The following is a 15,321-nucleotide window of genomic DNA, read 5'->3' as shown; positions in this document are numbered from 1 at the left end:
AATATAAAATAAGAAAACATAAACAAAATATGGTATACAACATATTCTCAACACAAAATTTGGTCAGCAGCAAGATCTTGAAACTCGTATTTTTTTTAGTAAATATAAAAACTAAAAAAAGAGAATATAAACTATAATTGTATACATATAAAAAATCAGCATGAATTAAACACTCCCAACCACTGCTGTGCTCATGAACAAGAACTTGAACTTGGTAATGCAGAACAGAAAGAATAAACTGCAAAACTTAGGAAGGTTTTTCACTGCGACAAAAGTCTCACATCACGGCAGAGCAAGAACTGGATAGACAAGTCCGTATCCAAGGTGAGCTCTAAATATTAGACTCCAGGATAACGCTGAAATGGGGTTACACGGACTGATAATCCTCTTCGGGAAACGTGAGGGAACCGCCTTCGGGTAATAAAGCAGTGTTTTTCTTGATCAAAACACTAAGACCTGCGGAACATTCCACCTTTTTTTCTGATTTTTTGTCAAGATTGATGACGCTTCTTTGTTTTCTTCCACCTTGTCCTCGTTTTCTATAATCTTGGACGAGAACTTGAGTCTTTAACTCACCGACATTTTTATTTTCTTTTCTGCTTAATTTTTTCTCTTTTTTTAATTTTTCACGAAGGTTGAACTCTGTAGCACACATATGGTCTAGTTATCCTCCTTTTCTGTTTCTCCTATTTCATATCCCTTTAATACGGTTGTTGAAGAATCTGTAGTTGCTAGACCATCATTATCTTCTTCATCCTCTTCTTCACTTCCATGTACTGGATCTTTAGACCTATAAGATTACCAGCCTGACAAGCAACGATCTCCCAACCTTGATAAAAAACCAGTATTGATATGTCCATGTGCGCAAATCAAACAGACTGGAATGTTAGTTTCAAAATGCAGCCACAGCAGGTTTCTGTAGGAATCATCATAACAACTGAATCATTTCAACAGACCTTGACTAGTGCGTTCATTTCGTCAATCTTTGGGGAACACCTATGTTTTTGTTATTTATCTACTGGTCTTGTGAGCAGATCCAAATGTAAGACCCTAAAAAAAAATCATGTTCTCGGTAGGCATGCTTGTACAGAATTGGATGTTCATAAGTAATAAACGGAGCTAAGAGAAGTACACACTCATAAATACATATATTTTATATACATAATCAAAGTGGCTCCCTGTCTCTCTGAAACTTCCTACCAGTACCACCGACTTCTGAAGCACTGGCTGGAAGGCTTGTATGAAACGAGTACCAGGAAACCCCCCCCCAAAAAACAATAAATAAAAATGACAGGACACTTCCCACTGGAGTTGAGTCTAGGGTAGGAGGTAAAAAATGACATGTCAAACATGTAGTACTAAGACTATCTTCTCTGCTGATCTGTGTATTTTTACACGTTTCGCGTGATGATTAACTTTTCAAAGTCGTACAATTAAAAAAAAATAAAATCGTACGCATGCAGATAACATAAAGTGCTTTTATACGAAATGTTCATCGTATACACAGATTCATGAGGCGTAAGCGACAGTCTTATCCCCCATGAACTTATAATCTTACCGGTAAGTTCCAGATGCGCCCTACGGCTAGCACAGGTATCTAGGCTAACAAAACTTCACTTCTCAACTGGTAAGACAATAACTACAAAAAAGGTGCATCATTTGCATTCATTACCACCTCATATTCAAGGCCACGTCGCTGGTAGAGGCTACAGAGCGCATAGATATGATAAGTCTAGGTTAACAGTCTCAATCTTTCCGTAATGCTGCTCTTTGAAGAAAAACTCTAAATATCACGACTGTCAAGGATTCACATGTAACTGTTTACGGTAACACAGACTTTGGCACGGTACAGACGGGGACGAGAGTTGCCTGTTTGAAGTCCTTCAAGCAAGATTTCAAGTGGGGGTGGAGTGGCATGCCTGATATTGAATTGAGGCAATTTTGTCAACTTTACACGAGAATGAGTCAATTATCTCAGTTTCCCTCCGCCAAACAACGGTGTATTTTATGCTTACGATCAAATATATTGCATACTAATAACCTAAAATGGATTGTTCCTTCACTTACGTAACTGCAATGCATTTTTAGGTCTATCGCTGCAATACAGTTTTTTTAAGAAATGAATCTGAAGATAAAATAATAGAAGGCTTTATAGCTGGCGTCTACGCCAAACGCCCAATGTCACCTCCGCGGTTAAAACCAGTTTTATCAGTTTAAAACTAGTCTTTTTTTCTCTTTCTCTCTCCCTCTCTCTCTTTTTTTATTTATTTTTTCTTCCCCCTTTCTCTTCGGCCAATGGGGGAACAACAACGCCTGCCCGGCCTTGGAGTACACCTAGTCGAGTGCCTGTGCTTCATCCTCGATTGCATGCAAATGTAGCGGGAAGTTCCCGATAATTTCTCTTTTCTACGTCTAAATATATCGATGAAAGAAGGGAGGAGAATCTTAACTATCTGTAGTTTAGATGACGGGGCTCTAGAAGGTTTTCTACCACCATTTCGCGAGCCACTACAACAGACTAACAACATAGGTAGTACTACACTGCTTAGTTTAGCAAAAAGCGCTTGAGAGTTGTTCTAGAAATAGACCCAGGTCGTCTCTCCCTCATAGGCTCGATCCAGGGTTTCTGACTGAGAGAGATTGAAGTTTGAACTTATAATAATTATTGAATAAATTCCCATTTTTGTAGATAAACATTTCTTTTTGATTTGGCTTAGGTTCTCGACAAAATTATTGAATAAAGCACATTTGGATTTGCTCTAGAAAACGGACCCGAATCTTTCTTCCTTCGCAGAGTCGACTAATCCACGGTTTATCGTTAAGTGAGGGAGGATAGAAACTTAAACTGTTCTCGAGGCATTTTCACCTAGATCGACTGGGCACTTTTACCAATGCGCTAGGTCAGCTTTGCAAACGTGGCCGAGGTGAGTTGCACATTCTTTCTCTCATCTGTTTTGTTATTTTATTATTTTTTTCGCGTTTCGCCATTAAGTGATCAAGGGTGACTTGGAGTTTCGCACGATGCCTATGGGGCTCCTCTCTCTCTCTCTCTCTTACATAAGACAGTTATACGATGAGCATGTATATTGTGCAAATTACGCGCCAAATTCCTATCAGTTAAAAGGAAGAATATCCTTTTCGTGTTAACGTGTCTGACTTATTAGACCTATGTCCTAAATTTCTTAATCATTAGACCTAACCTCAATCGCTTTCGTAATCCCAATCGTCTGCAATACGTTTAGAAGCATTTTTATGCGTAATCCATCGCCGTCTAGTCGTTCATGGACAGCCCAGAGGTCCACACCAGGCTCCTTAATGCCTGTAATATTCTACCGCACTCACGGGCGGTCTTTAGGCATGGGCCGACATAAGCCAGCCTTATCTAAACCACCCACTAACATTTCACTGAATTAATTTCTGGCACTGTTAGCTAACTGACTGCAATTGTGGCAACGTCTTATGAAAGCAGTTTTGATTTCCAGTCATTCTGCAGCACTTCATTGCTAAAGCTCATTGAAAATCATGTTAATAATTATCAACATAATAAAATTGTCACAATTTCAACTGAATAATTCGCATCCAAGGAAGATTTCATATTATACTAGTCTTAGAAAAGTACAAAGACTACGGTGTTATTGTGAAACTACATAATAAATTTATTACAACTTTATCTAATTGATTAAAAACCATTTTATACTGAATTAGACTCACTTTTTAGTCCTACCATGAGGTCAGATCAATGAGAGCACTGATCTGGTAACTCGCTGGATACTTCGTTAATTGAAAGGACACTTGGTTAATTGAAAAGATAAATGGTTGACTGAACGGGAATTTACTTGGTTAAGTGAAAGGGCGCTTGGTTAATTGAAAAGGTAAATGGTTGACTGAAAGGGGATTTACTTGGTTAATTGAAAAGGTAAATGATGAATGAAAGGGAATTTACTTGGTTAATTTAAAGGGCGCTTGGTTAATTGAAAAGGTAAATGGTTGAATGAAAGGGAATTTACTTGGTTAATTGAAAGGGCGCTTGGTTAATTGAAAAGGTAAATGTCTGACTGAACGGGAATTTACTTGGTTAGCTGAAAAGGTACTTGGTTAACTGAAATAGTTACCTGAAAAAGTACTTGGTTGAAACTCTGCGTACTTTGTGAACTGAAAGATTACTTGATTAACTCACTTGACACTTGGTTAATTGAACGTATCTTTGACTGGCCCACTAGGTGCTTGGTTAATCGAAAGCTTGCTTGATTAACTTACTAAGTACTTGCTTAATAAAAGCTTTACTTGATTTACTCAGTGACCACATGGTTCACTAAATAACTCACTGAGTACTTGGTTAATGAAAAGGTAACTTAATTAGCTCTTTGAGTACTTGGTTAATAGAAAGATTAATAAAGGGACTCACTGTAAATTGCTTAATTGAAAAGGTACTTGACTGACTCACCAGGTAACTGGTTAACTGAATGGTGTTTGATTAGCTTACTGAGTACTCGGTTAATTGAACACTTAATCCCAGCTGAGTTACTTTCTACCCTTTTAATTTCAATCTGTTCTTTTTCTCTCATCCTACCTGGCTGTTCAACTCCTTTCATTGTACCTTATCTAATCTTCACTTGAAAATGAAACTCAGTGGCGTCGTTAGATTAATAATAATAATAATAATAATAATAATAATAATAATAATAATAATAATAATAATAATAATAATAATAATAATAATAATAATGTGAAAGCTTGGCCAGTTTTCAAATAACTTTTTACCTTAAAATCTGTATTTTAGGATTTACTTGGAAATAAAAAACATACAATAAAAGTTAGTTAATGTTCTTAAAGTGTAAATAATACCAAACAGAAAATATCGAACGAAATGCTGAACTCTTAAGAAAATGTCCAAAGACAAGCTGTGAATGGTAACAAAATGTCTAACCCTTAAACAAAATGGTTTTTCTTGACACCATTGTCTTGATTTGGGCTACCCATCTTGTCTTAATCAGTCCATAATAATAATAATTACTATTTCTACTACTACTATTGTTATTATTGCCTTAACGAATAATAATAACAACAACAATATAATAATAATAATAATAATAATAATAATAATAATAATAATAATAATAATAATAATAATAATAATAATAATAATAATATTTCATGACAAGGAAAATTTATATCCTTTAATAATAATAATAATAATAATAATAATAATAATAATAATAATAATAATAATAATAATAATAATAATAATAATCGCTCTTCTTCTACTATTAACACTGCAACTTCAAATCCTACATTCTAGGAAGGCAAATCGGCTGGGAATTTGCTATAATGAAACCTCCCTTTTAGGAATTTGAACCGACGACCTATGATTTCCCAGGATGCAGGCGGTGGGTAAAACCGTAGCCACTGGTGCAGGATATCTGTCTTGATTCAAAAGGATATGAAGTAGCATATTTTGTTCCACTGTTTTATGGCCCCCTATGGTTGAGAAGATATAATAACGGCCTAGCAAACTGCAGGCCGATACTATATCTACTCAACCACAGGGGGCATAAAATAGTGCGGCAAAATATGCCCTCTGTGGTTGAGTAGATACAGTATCGGCCTAGCAAACTGCAGGCCGATACTATATCTACTCAACCACAGGGGGCATAAAATAGTGCGGCAAAAAATGCCCCCTGTGGTTGAGTAGATACAGTATCGGCCTAGCAAACTGCAGGCCGATACTATATCTACTCAACCACAGGCATAAAAATAGTGAACAAAAATGCCCCTGTGGTTGAGTAGATACAGTATGGGCCTAGCAAACTGCAGGCCGATGCTATATCTACTCAACCACAGGGGCATAAAATAGTGCGGCAAAAATGCCCCTGTGGTTGAGTAGATACAGTATCGGCCTAGCAAACTGCAGGCCGATACTATATCTACTCAACCACAGGGGGCATAAAATAGTAGAACAAAATTGGCTCCCTGTGGTTGAATAGATACAGTATCGGCCTAGCAAACTGCAGGCCGATACTGTATCTACTCAACCAAAGGGGGCATAAAATAGAACAAAAAATGCCCCCTGTGGTTGAATAGATACAGTATCGGCCTAGCAAACTGCAGGCCGATACTGTGTGTACTCAGCCACAGGGGGCATAAAATACTGGAACACAATATGGCCCCCTTTGGTTGAGTAGACACATTATCGGCCTAGCAAACTACTGGTCAGCGGTTCAGATCTCCTAGAAGGAGGTTTGTGTTTATCGTTCCCAGTGATGATAATACTGATGAAGGCTGTTAAGAACAGTCAGTTTCTTTAAAAAATTATAAAATGGAACCATTATCTTGTGTATTAAATCCTGCTATACTGTTGGAAATGCCCTTCAAAACCTCTCGAGCCTGACAAGGACTATTGTCCTCTGCGTCAGGAGGAATGGAATTAGGTCAACAATTTACCGAGAAATATTCTTTGTATCAGGGAGCTCCTTGTGGTCTTCTGGCGTGGACACGCCGTCAATTCTGCGCTCCAATTGGGGGGGCCGGTGAAATGGCGTCATTCGTAAGTGTGGGTACTAGATGACATGTACCCAGGACCTGCATATACCTGACATCAAGTTCCTTTTTGATTCGTCTAGCCTGATCATTCTGGTTTGCCATGGTTGTGATGTTCATTATGCTGCCCACGGGGTGTTAGTGAGAGGTATGGGGAAGAGAGAGAAGGGGGTGGGGTAGGTGTTAATACGTCAATGAGCAGCAATGATCATAAACCACAACAAACCAGAATGATCAAGTACTCAGAACACCGAGCAGGAACCTGATAATAAATAATCTGTTCTTGCAAACTTAAATCTAGTTCCCTCTGACGATGACAAAAGTCCTTGTACGGTTTAAAGAATTTTAGCTCATTCCTAAAGGTACACTGAGATTTAATACACAAGAAAAGTGTCTCATCTTATACTCAGTTATAATAATTTTAATAATAATATTAATAATTATAATGATAGTGGCAGTAATCATTATAAGAACAAAAGGTGAATATCTCAAGGACTGCAGGAATGTCTACCTAATATGTTATCACCGGTTTTTTTTTTTTTTTAACGGCGGGACAACCCCGTAGTTATCTCTAACATGCAGCGTAATGGTCCTTCGAAACTCCACTCTCTCTCTCTCTCTCTCTCTCTCTCTCTCTCTCTCTCTCTCTCTCTCTCTCTCTCTCTGAAAAGTGACAGTAGCTTAGAAAGAGAAGAGGAGACAGTGAAAGGGAAATTTGATTCAGATAAACGAGAATGCATTTTCCCTGAGGAGTTTTAAGCATGAACTGGCGTAAAATGCATATTTTCAGTTACAGCGCAACGTTTTCGTTCAATTTCTGATGCAAAAAAACCACATTCCTCTATTATATATTTGAAAACACAGTGAATTAATTACAACACAACATTCAAAACAGATAAATGAAAATATAAATAAACACCACCATATATATAAAGAGCAACGCAACGAATCGTATCGAACAGGAACGATATTCAATTACGAACGATCCGGATTTAACCGGTTCGAGAGGTTTGCCATCCTCGTCATGCAACGAGAATGCATTATCTCTCACTCAACCCCGTTTTCTCGAAGCCTCTGCGCTCGGAGACAGCGAATCTCGCCCTATTATCTCATCAAAAAATCATCGATCCCCATACTCTACAGAAATGAGAATCATGACCCATTCACGTGACTGTCATGAGTGGAATCAGGCGCTGTAAATGGTGTACGATTGTGACTGGGTTCTTGGATAGACGCCATCTTCCACAATCCGCCAAAGCCGTTTCCTCTCTCCCTCTTTGGCGCGCATCTTTTTAGCGTTATTATGACTACTTGTTACCTCCTTCGGGGCCATAGCTTGGATGTTCAAACCGCCAACTCTTGCGGCTTACCTTGCGCTTTGCATCGGTCTAGTGTATGGAGGGCGTAACTTTGACCAAGAGCCCGTGCAAGCATTAGGCCGGTTTAATCAACCACCAACATCATTTGACCTTCAAAGCAACCCGTCTAGTGTACCCACTACAACCTCCCGTCTCATGGGTGGGCCGTAACTCTTGATCTTCAAAGCACTTGAGCTTGAAACCTTGCTATTTTCCTCGCCAGCAAATCATACATTTTGCGACCACAGCGAGGTCTTGAAACAGCGACATAAGCAACGATATAAAACTGTAAAACTGTCTGGGACTACTACTACCTGGCCGGATGCAGTAGCCAGGAGTGTTCTTTTGTTGCCGCGTGGTCATTGTTCTTCAATAAGTTCCCCCCCTTGTTTTCTGTCTGTGGGGACATTTCCGTCCTTGCCAGAGGTATTGTTCTCGTACGCGAAGAAGCTTTTCCTTTCACTTTTTCCCCTTGACGGAACCAGTCGAATATCGCCTAAAATTTTGTTCACTTGATAATGGTATCCTTGTTGCAAGTACTTGTTTCTGAACTCCCTTGATTCCGTTTGCAGAATTTATTTTAAAGTGTTGATATTGTATTGTCACCGTCTGAATGATGCACGTGCAATTCACGTTGCAAGTTAAATAAAGAATTATTTTCCGTTACAGCATTCAAGTAACTGATTTCACACGGGAATTTTGAAGGTTGTAATTGTAATTTTTTCTCTTGTCCAGCATTATAATTCACTCAAGTGGCAATTATATGTACAGGTTTCTCTCTCTCTCTCTCTCTCTCTCTTATGAGAGAGAAGCACATATAACTAAATCATTGTTACCAATCTTTGCCTGTGTGTGTTGAAAGCATACACGACTATAGGGCTTCCGTACTTCCATCTTTGCCACGGGCATAATCAAGGGAGGAAGCATACGATACATCTCTAGTGCAGAGCATAACATCTCGATCGCTGCATCTCACACAGACACACACACACAATAATAAATAAATAAATAAATAAATAAATAAATAAAGAGCTGAGCAGGCGTTTTAGTCATAAAAAGTAACAACAGAATTCAGCTAAGGATTTTGTTACTGTTCATTATTTTACATGAATATAATATACATCTGGTGCAAATTCACTAGACCTACTGTATGCTAGCTGGCTGCACAATGGTATCATTTTGGTTTTTCCCTCTGTCAAAAGGAACTGACCATTCAGGTTTCATACAACAACTGATGCATTATAGTACCGTAAACTTGAATCCGCCCAACAGGAGGGGAAAAAGAATGACGGCAACATATGTCCCGCCACAATACGGGAAACTTCGGTTTTTAACTGTTAGCTTCGACCTGCTCTCTGAAGAATATCTAGCAGAAGAAGCATACAACATATCGCTTAACCTAGACTTATTTAAAAAAAAATTACCTAGAATTGATTATATTGATCAACGTTTTGTCACTGGGAGTCTGTACAGAGACCTTCATTACCTGCTTACCCATAGGAAATGACGCAACACTCCAAAATGAGTCATTTTTCGCAAAAGGGCGGGGAGGAGGGATGTAGATCAGCGGCTGTCACCTGTTTTGCGGTAAAGATCTCGGATTCAAGGGCAGTGCGTTCGCTCCAGAGGAATGTTTATAAAACACATACGCTCGCCGTGCATCGCTTTGTCTTCATCTTGTTCAATAAGGACGAACACACTATCGTACTACCTTTTAAATTTTCGTTGGCCATTGTCGAGTTCTTTTAAGTTCCTATTAGTCCTATCGAGCTGCGTCAGCCTCGTTCACGAAAGCAGAAAACATTACCATACAATGGCTTGCAAATTTTATCAATCCTATAGAAAGCCTATAGCCATGCTCGTAAAGTAGCTTCCAAATTTGTCACTACCTGTTTGTGCCATAAAAACAACGACTTGCACCTCGCATATTTTTAGTGTCATCCACCTGCTCTTGCTAACGAAAGTAAGAGACTGCCACCATTTTCAACGGCTTGCTAATTCACTAATGAGATAAGGCTGTTTATATCTCAATTTCAATAATGAAGGCCTAGAATGTTCCCATAACAATCACTTGCAAAGTTCATCCGTCAAACCCTTTCGGTAAAATCGAGTTAGATCTAGATTCAGCAAGCAAAAAGTTCGAATGCCGGAGGGGCTATAAATATATCGAATGTCTAATATTGAAACATGCCCTTTTACCGGAGTGCTCATCCCAGCGTTCCAGCGAGCAAGAGAAGCCTGGCCTAGCGACCGTAACATCCGCGGGAGGGAACCGTGGATGATTTTCGCATATATTTAAAGATGAACATCAAGAATACGCCAGTTTTCATGGAGAATTTATTGTAATTATATGTTTCCATTCTTGTTAACTCACTAGCAAAATACATTTACACAGAAATTAGTTCTGCAGGTCACTGAGATATATACATGTATGTGTATGTGTTTGTCATCACTACAGTTAATTTAACTCGCCAGCAAAACCCATTTGCACAGAAAATTAGCACTGCAAGTCACTAGGAAACAATTTTCATCACTTAAACAGTGTATAAGTGACCATCCAAATCAGAATGCTCAGTGACTCTCATTATTTATTTTCTTTCCTTTTTTTTATTTTCTCTGTTTGTTATGCAGAGAACGAGACCGGAATGCATGACGAGCCCGGTCACTCTACTGGATAAATAAGCGTGCCTTGATGTACTTTCTTAACTGATGACACAGCTCACTCTTAAAAACGATACAAGTTGAATGATTCAGTTTATGCAAACAGTGAATTTAGCATTCTGTTCTGATCAGTCCCGCCTCCCTGGGTTTCACACCACCCCTAGACCAGGACCAACACCAACACCCTCCCCCCCTCCCCCACCCCTTTTCCCCTTCCCGCCAACTGATTGCCTTTCAAAGCCCAGACCGTTGGCCTAGACTTATGTGGTACCGGTTAAGTGACCTGGTTTTAAGACGTCAGTACTAGCCTGGTGACCTTTTTTTTTTCTTCCTACTCGGGTTTTCAGAATGACATAAAATATGACAAATTTGTGCATTACTGAAATGAAATATATGGAAAATAATTAAATATATGGAAAATAATATAAATATGCAACTTTTACACGTAGTAATAAAAACAGCAACTGTACAACCAATAATGATAAATTATAAAGTTGCGAAATACGGCAATTAAATGTATAAATATCCACAAAGATTTAGGCAAATAAAATTTTACGAAAATGTACACAAAGAATATACGATACAAATATAAAAAACGAATGAAATTAGCAAATAATAACTACGCAAATAATAATTACGCAAAAGACGCATGCAACGGAATACCAAATTAAAAATCAAATATGCACATTACGTACAAAAGAATTATGGATCTTGCGCAAAGAGGGCGCTACAAAAATACTAGATTTTAACCTCCAAACATGCCCTTGAAAATGGGATCGCATAATAATGTTAAGTTTAGCGCAAGGACACAAATAATACGCTGTTTTTGGTATTTACGACGTACCCTTGGCTGTTCCTTGTTTTGTGAAATTGTTTTATAGTCATGGAATAAAACGGAATTTGACAACTGTTCTTGTTGTAATGTCGTTTAATGCTATGCTAAGGCTTCATAATAATAATAATGGGGTTCCGGGTTGCATCCTGCCTCCTTAGGAAGCCGTCATTTTTCTCACTATGTGCGCTGTTTCTAGTAGCACACTTTTCTGCACGAGTCCTGGAGCTACTTCGGCATCTAGTTTTTCCAGATTCCTTTTCAGGGATCTTGGGATCGTGCCTGGTGTTCCTACGATTATGGGTACAATTTCCACTGGCATATTCCATATCCTTCTTATTTCGATTTTCAGGTCTTGATACTTATCAATTTTCTCTCATTCTCATCTACTCTGGTGTCCCATGGTATTGCGACATCAATGATTGATACTTTCTTCTGGATTTTGTCAGTCAACGTCACTTCTGGCCTATTGGCACGTGTCACCCTATTTGTTCTGATACCATAGCCCCAGAGGATCTTTGCCTGATCGTTTTCTATCACTCCCTCAGGTTGGTGTTCGTGCCACCAGCTGGTGTTTCTTGCACAGGCTCCAGTGGAGGGCTTTTGCTACTGAATCATGCCTCTTTTTGCACTGGGTCTGTGCCAGCGCCAAGACATTCGCTTGCTAAGTGGTTTATGGTCTCGTCTTTCGTATCGCACTTCCTGCATATGGGTGAGATGTTATTTCCATCTATTGTTCTCTGGACATACCTGGTTCTTAGGGCCTGATCTTGTGCCGCTGTTAGCATTCCTTCTGTTTCCTTCTTGAGTTCTCCCCTCTGTAGCCATTGCCATGTTTCATAGCTGGCCAGTTCTTTGTCTGTCTCATGTACAGTACTGTCCGTGCATTGGTTTGTTGTGTCAGTGCTCTGTTCTGTTTTTCATTCTCCTGTCTGTATATTTCTGGGTCTTCGTCTACTTTTATCAGTCCCTCTTCCCATGCACTAATAATAATAATAATAATAATAATAATAATAATAATAATAATAATAATAATAATAATATTATTAATTATTATTATTATTATTATTATTATTATTAAAAGAGGATAAATAGGTCATTAATGGAAGTCCCTCTTTTCGAGACGATTTATTGGCTGAGACATAAATACAAGCACACATTATACATACATATATATTATATACATATATATATATATATATATATATATATATATTCATTTATATATATATATATATATATAATATATATTCATTTATATATATATATATATATATATATATATATATATATATATATATATATTTTTCAGAAGATAAACCCTATTCATATAAACAAGCCAAAAGGGGCATTTATATATATTTAAAAAGATAATAGGAAAAGAAGAAAAATTAGTTATTAAATATTCATATGAAACAATATATAATATATATATTGACTCAAAATTCAAAGAATATGAATATAAGTTAAAATATATAATAGGAAATATAGAGGGGAAAAATTAGTTATTAAATATATATATATATATATATATATATATATATATATATATATATATATATATATATATATATATATATACATATATGTAATTGTAATAGCCACAATGCCCTCTTAACTTCTTTGAATTATTCTTCGCGCTTTTTGGATATGCTTGTCACTACAAAGCCGCAAATATCCAAGTGCAAGAAATTGAAGTGGCTTGGATGTCCGGTCATGGGAAACGAACCCGTGTCATCATAATCACAAGGAGGTCGCGCTGCCGACCTGACCAGTAGATTCTACATTATATATATATATATATATATATATATATATATATATATATATATATATATATATATATATATATATATATATATATATATATATACGTTTGTGTGTACATACATAGATACATATACATACATACATACATATATATTACATATATACATATATATTTATGTAGGTGTATCCGTGTTATAACGGTCTGTAAAACCGTCACCCGCATCATCAAAAAGACAAATTCTAACATTTTAAAATTTCCAACAAAGCGGGCCATCATTTCAGCGCATTGTAATGCTTCCTGCTTTTGAAAAAGAAAAAAAAAAATTGCCACCTCTTGGGAATTCTCAGACTCAGCATCTACATAACATCAATCTGACGCAGTCACACGATCAATCCTTTTCTATTTTCACGGCAGACGTCTGCCAGTGACGGATATAACCGGTAAAATAAATAATTTCTCGCGGAAATATTTATTCCGTCGCACGAGAGTATGCACCAGGTGGTTAACTAGAGGAGTTCATTTGATTCTCTTAAGTGTTCCGCCGTTTTCTCAGAAATTAAGTGCTGGGTGATTTATTAGAGAGAGAGAGAGAGAGAGAGAGAGAGAGAGAGAGAGAGAGAGAGAGAGAGAGAGAGAGATTGATGCAGAAAGTTTAAAGTTTTATATATAAAATAAATTGTTGATGTTTTGAGGTTTCATAAAAGGGCTTGGAATGTAAAGTATTTTATCATTATAATAATAATAATAATAATAATAATAATAATAATAATAATAATAATAATAATAATAATAATAATAATAATAATAATAATAATTATTATTATTATTATTATTATTATTATTATTATTATTATTATTATTATTATTATTCAAAAACATTCACATAATAAATAAAACAAGACAGTAAGTAATTCATCTGCCAATAGTATACACAAGATTAACGCACAGAATACAAAACAGATATACGAAAATACAAAATTTAAAATACAAAAAAAAAAAAAAAAAAAAATTAAGTAATCACTCAAGCCAAATAAAGGCAATACAGACTTATCCTGTACCTTTGAACTCAGGCTAATCCAATAACTGTTCTTTTCAGAAGCTGTCATACAACTTTCAGGGCGACTTGTAGGCGCCTTGTTCAGTCGCCCTACTTTTCCTGGGCGATTTTATTATGTGAATAAATTCGTCTACTTGGCACATACTTATCTCGATTTATTGGGTTATGTGATTGTTATGCTCTCTCGCTTATTTTAGGGTTGGTAATTTTCAAGGCTGTTCTTATGAATGCGAGTGAATATTTTGGAAAATATTAATGATAATAACGGTAGTGTTATCCCTCTCTCTCTCTCTCTCTCTCTCTCTCTCTCTCTCTCTCTCTCTCTCTCTCTCTCTCTCTTATTTTAGGGTTGGTAATTTTCAAGGCCGTTCTTATGAATGCGAGTGAATATTTTGGAAAATATTAATAATAACAATAACAGTAATGTTATCCTCTCTCTCTCTCTCTCTCTCTCTCTCTCTCTCTCTCTCTCTCTCTCTCTCTGTTCTCTCTCTCTCTCTGATTTTTTTAAGGTTGTTCTTCATGAATAATAATAATAATAATAATAATATAATAATAATAATAATAATAATAATAATAATAATAATAATAATCTATTATTTTAGGGTTATTTCTATTATTTTAAATGTGAGATAACATCAATTTGTTATGCTCTCTCTCTCTCTCTCTCTCTCTCTCTCTCTCTCTCTCTTTTAGGGTAGTTCTTGAATAATTTTAATAATAATAATCTTATAATAATAATAATAATAATAATAATAATAATAATAATAATAATAATAATAATAATAATAATATTATCTTTTTGGAAAATGTCTCAGACAATACATCCAGGAAACGGAAAAAGACAAAAGTTCTTTTTGAAATCACAGAAATAAAAGACAAGAATAAAACAGGATTGTTCTCCACATTTCCTGTCAACTTCCGCCTTAGGAAACCACTACCATTCTTAAGAGCCGGTTATTTTGGCCCAATTCACCTAGTGGTCCCTATTCTTGAGAGCCGGTTATTTAGTGGTCCCGAGAGCAAAAAAAAAAAAAAAATGTCCAGTGGAAATTTGGAATGATAAAACAACGAATTCGACATTTTTAATTAAAAAAAATAAAGT

General features: G+C 36.5%; 1 protein-coding gene across 1 annotated transcript in view; it reads right to left on the bottom strand.

The window, feature by feature from the left end:
• LOC136828098 (probable transcriptional regulatory protein NAMH_0626) overlaps positions 1-9,440 on the bottom strand; it is a 54,239-nt gene extending 44,799 nt beyond the window's left edge. Inside the window, exon 1 of the mRNA XM_067085889.1 lies at positions 9,390-9,440. Within this exon, the coding sequence (XP_066941990.1) occupies positions 9,390-9,425 (36 nt within the window). The 5' untranslated portion in view covers positions 9,426-9,440. The remainder of the gene's footprint in view (positions 1-9,389) is intronic.
• Positions 9,441-15,321: the final 5,881 nt, after the last annotated feature.

The sequence above is a fragment of the Macrobrachium rosenbergii genome, chromosome 1 (genome assembly GCF_040412425.1).
Source record: "Macrobrachium rosenbergii isolate ZJJX-2024 chromosome 1, ASM4041242v1, whole genome shotgun sequence".
Classification (NCBI taxonomy): Eukaryota; Metazoa; Arthropoda; class Malacostraca; order Decapoda; family Palaemonidae; genus Macrobrachium; species Macrobrachium rosenbergii.
Note: the sequence above shows the minus strand (reverse complement) of the source record. Positions and strands in the feature narration are given on the sequence as shown.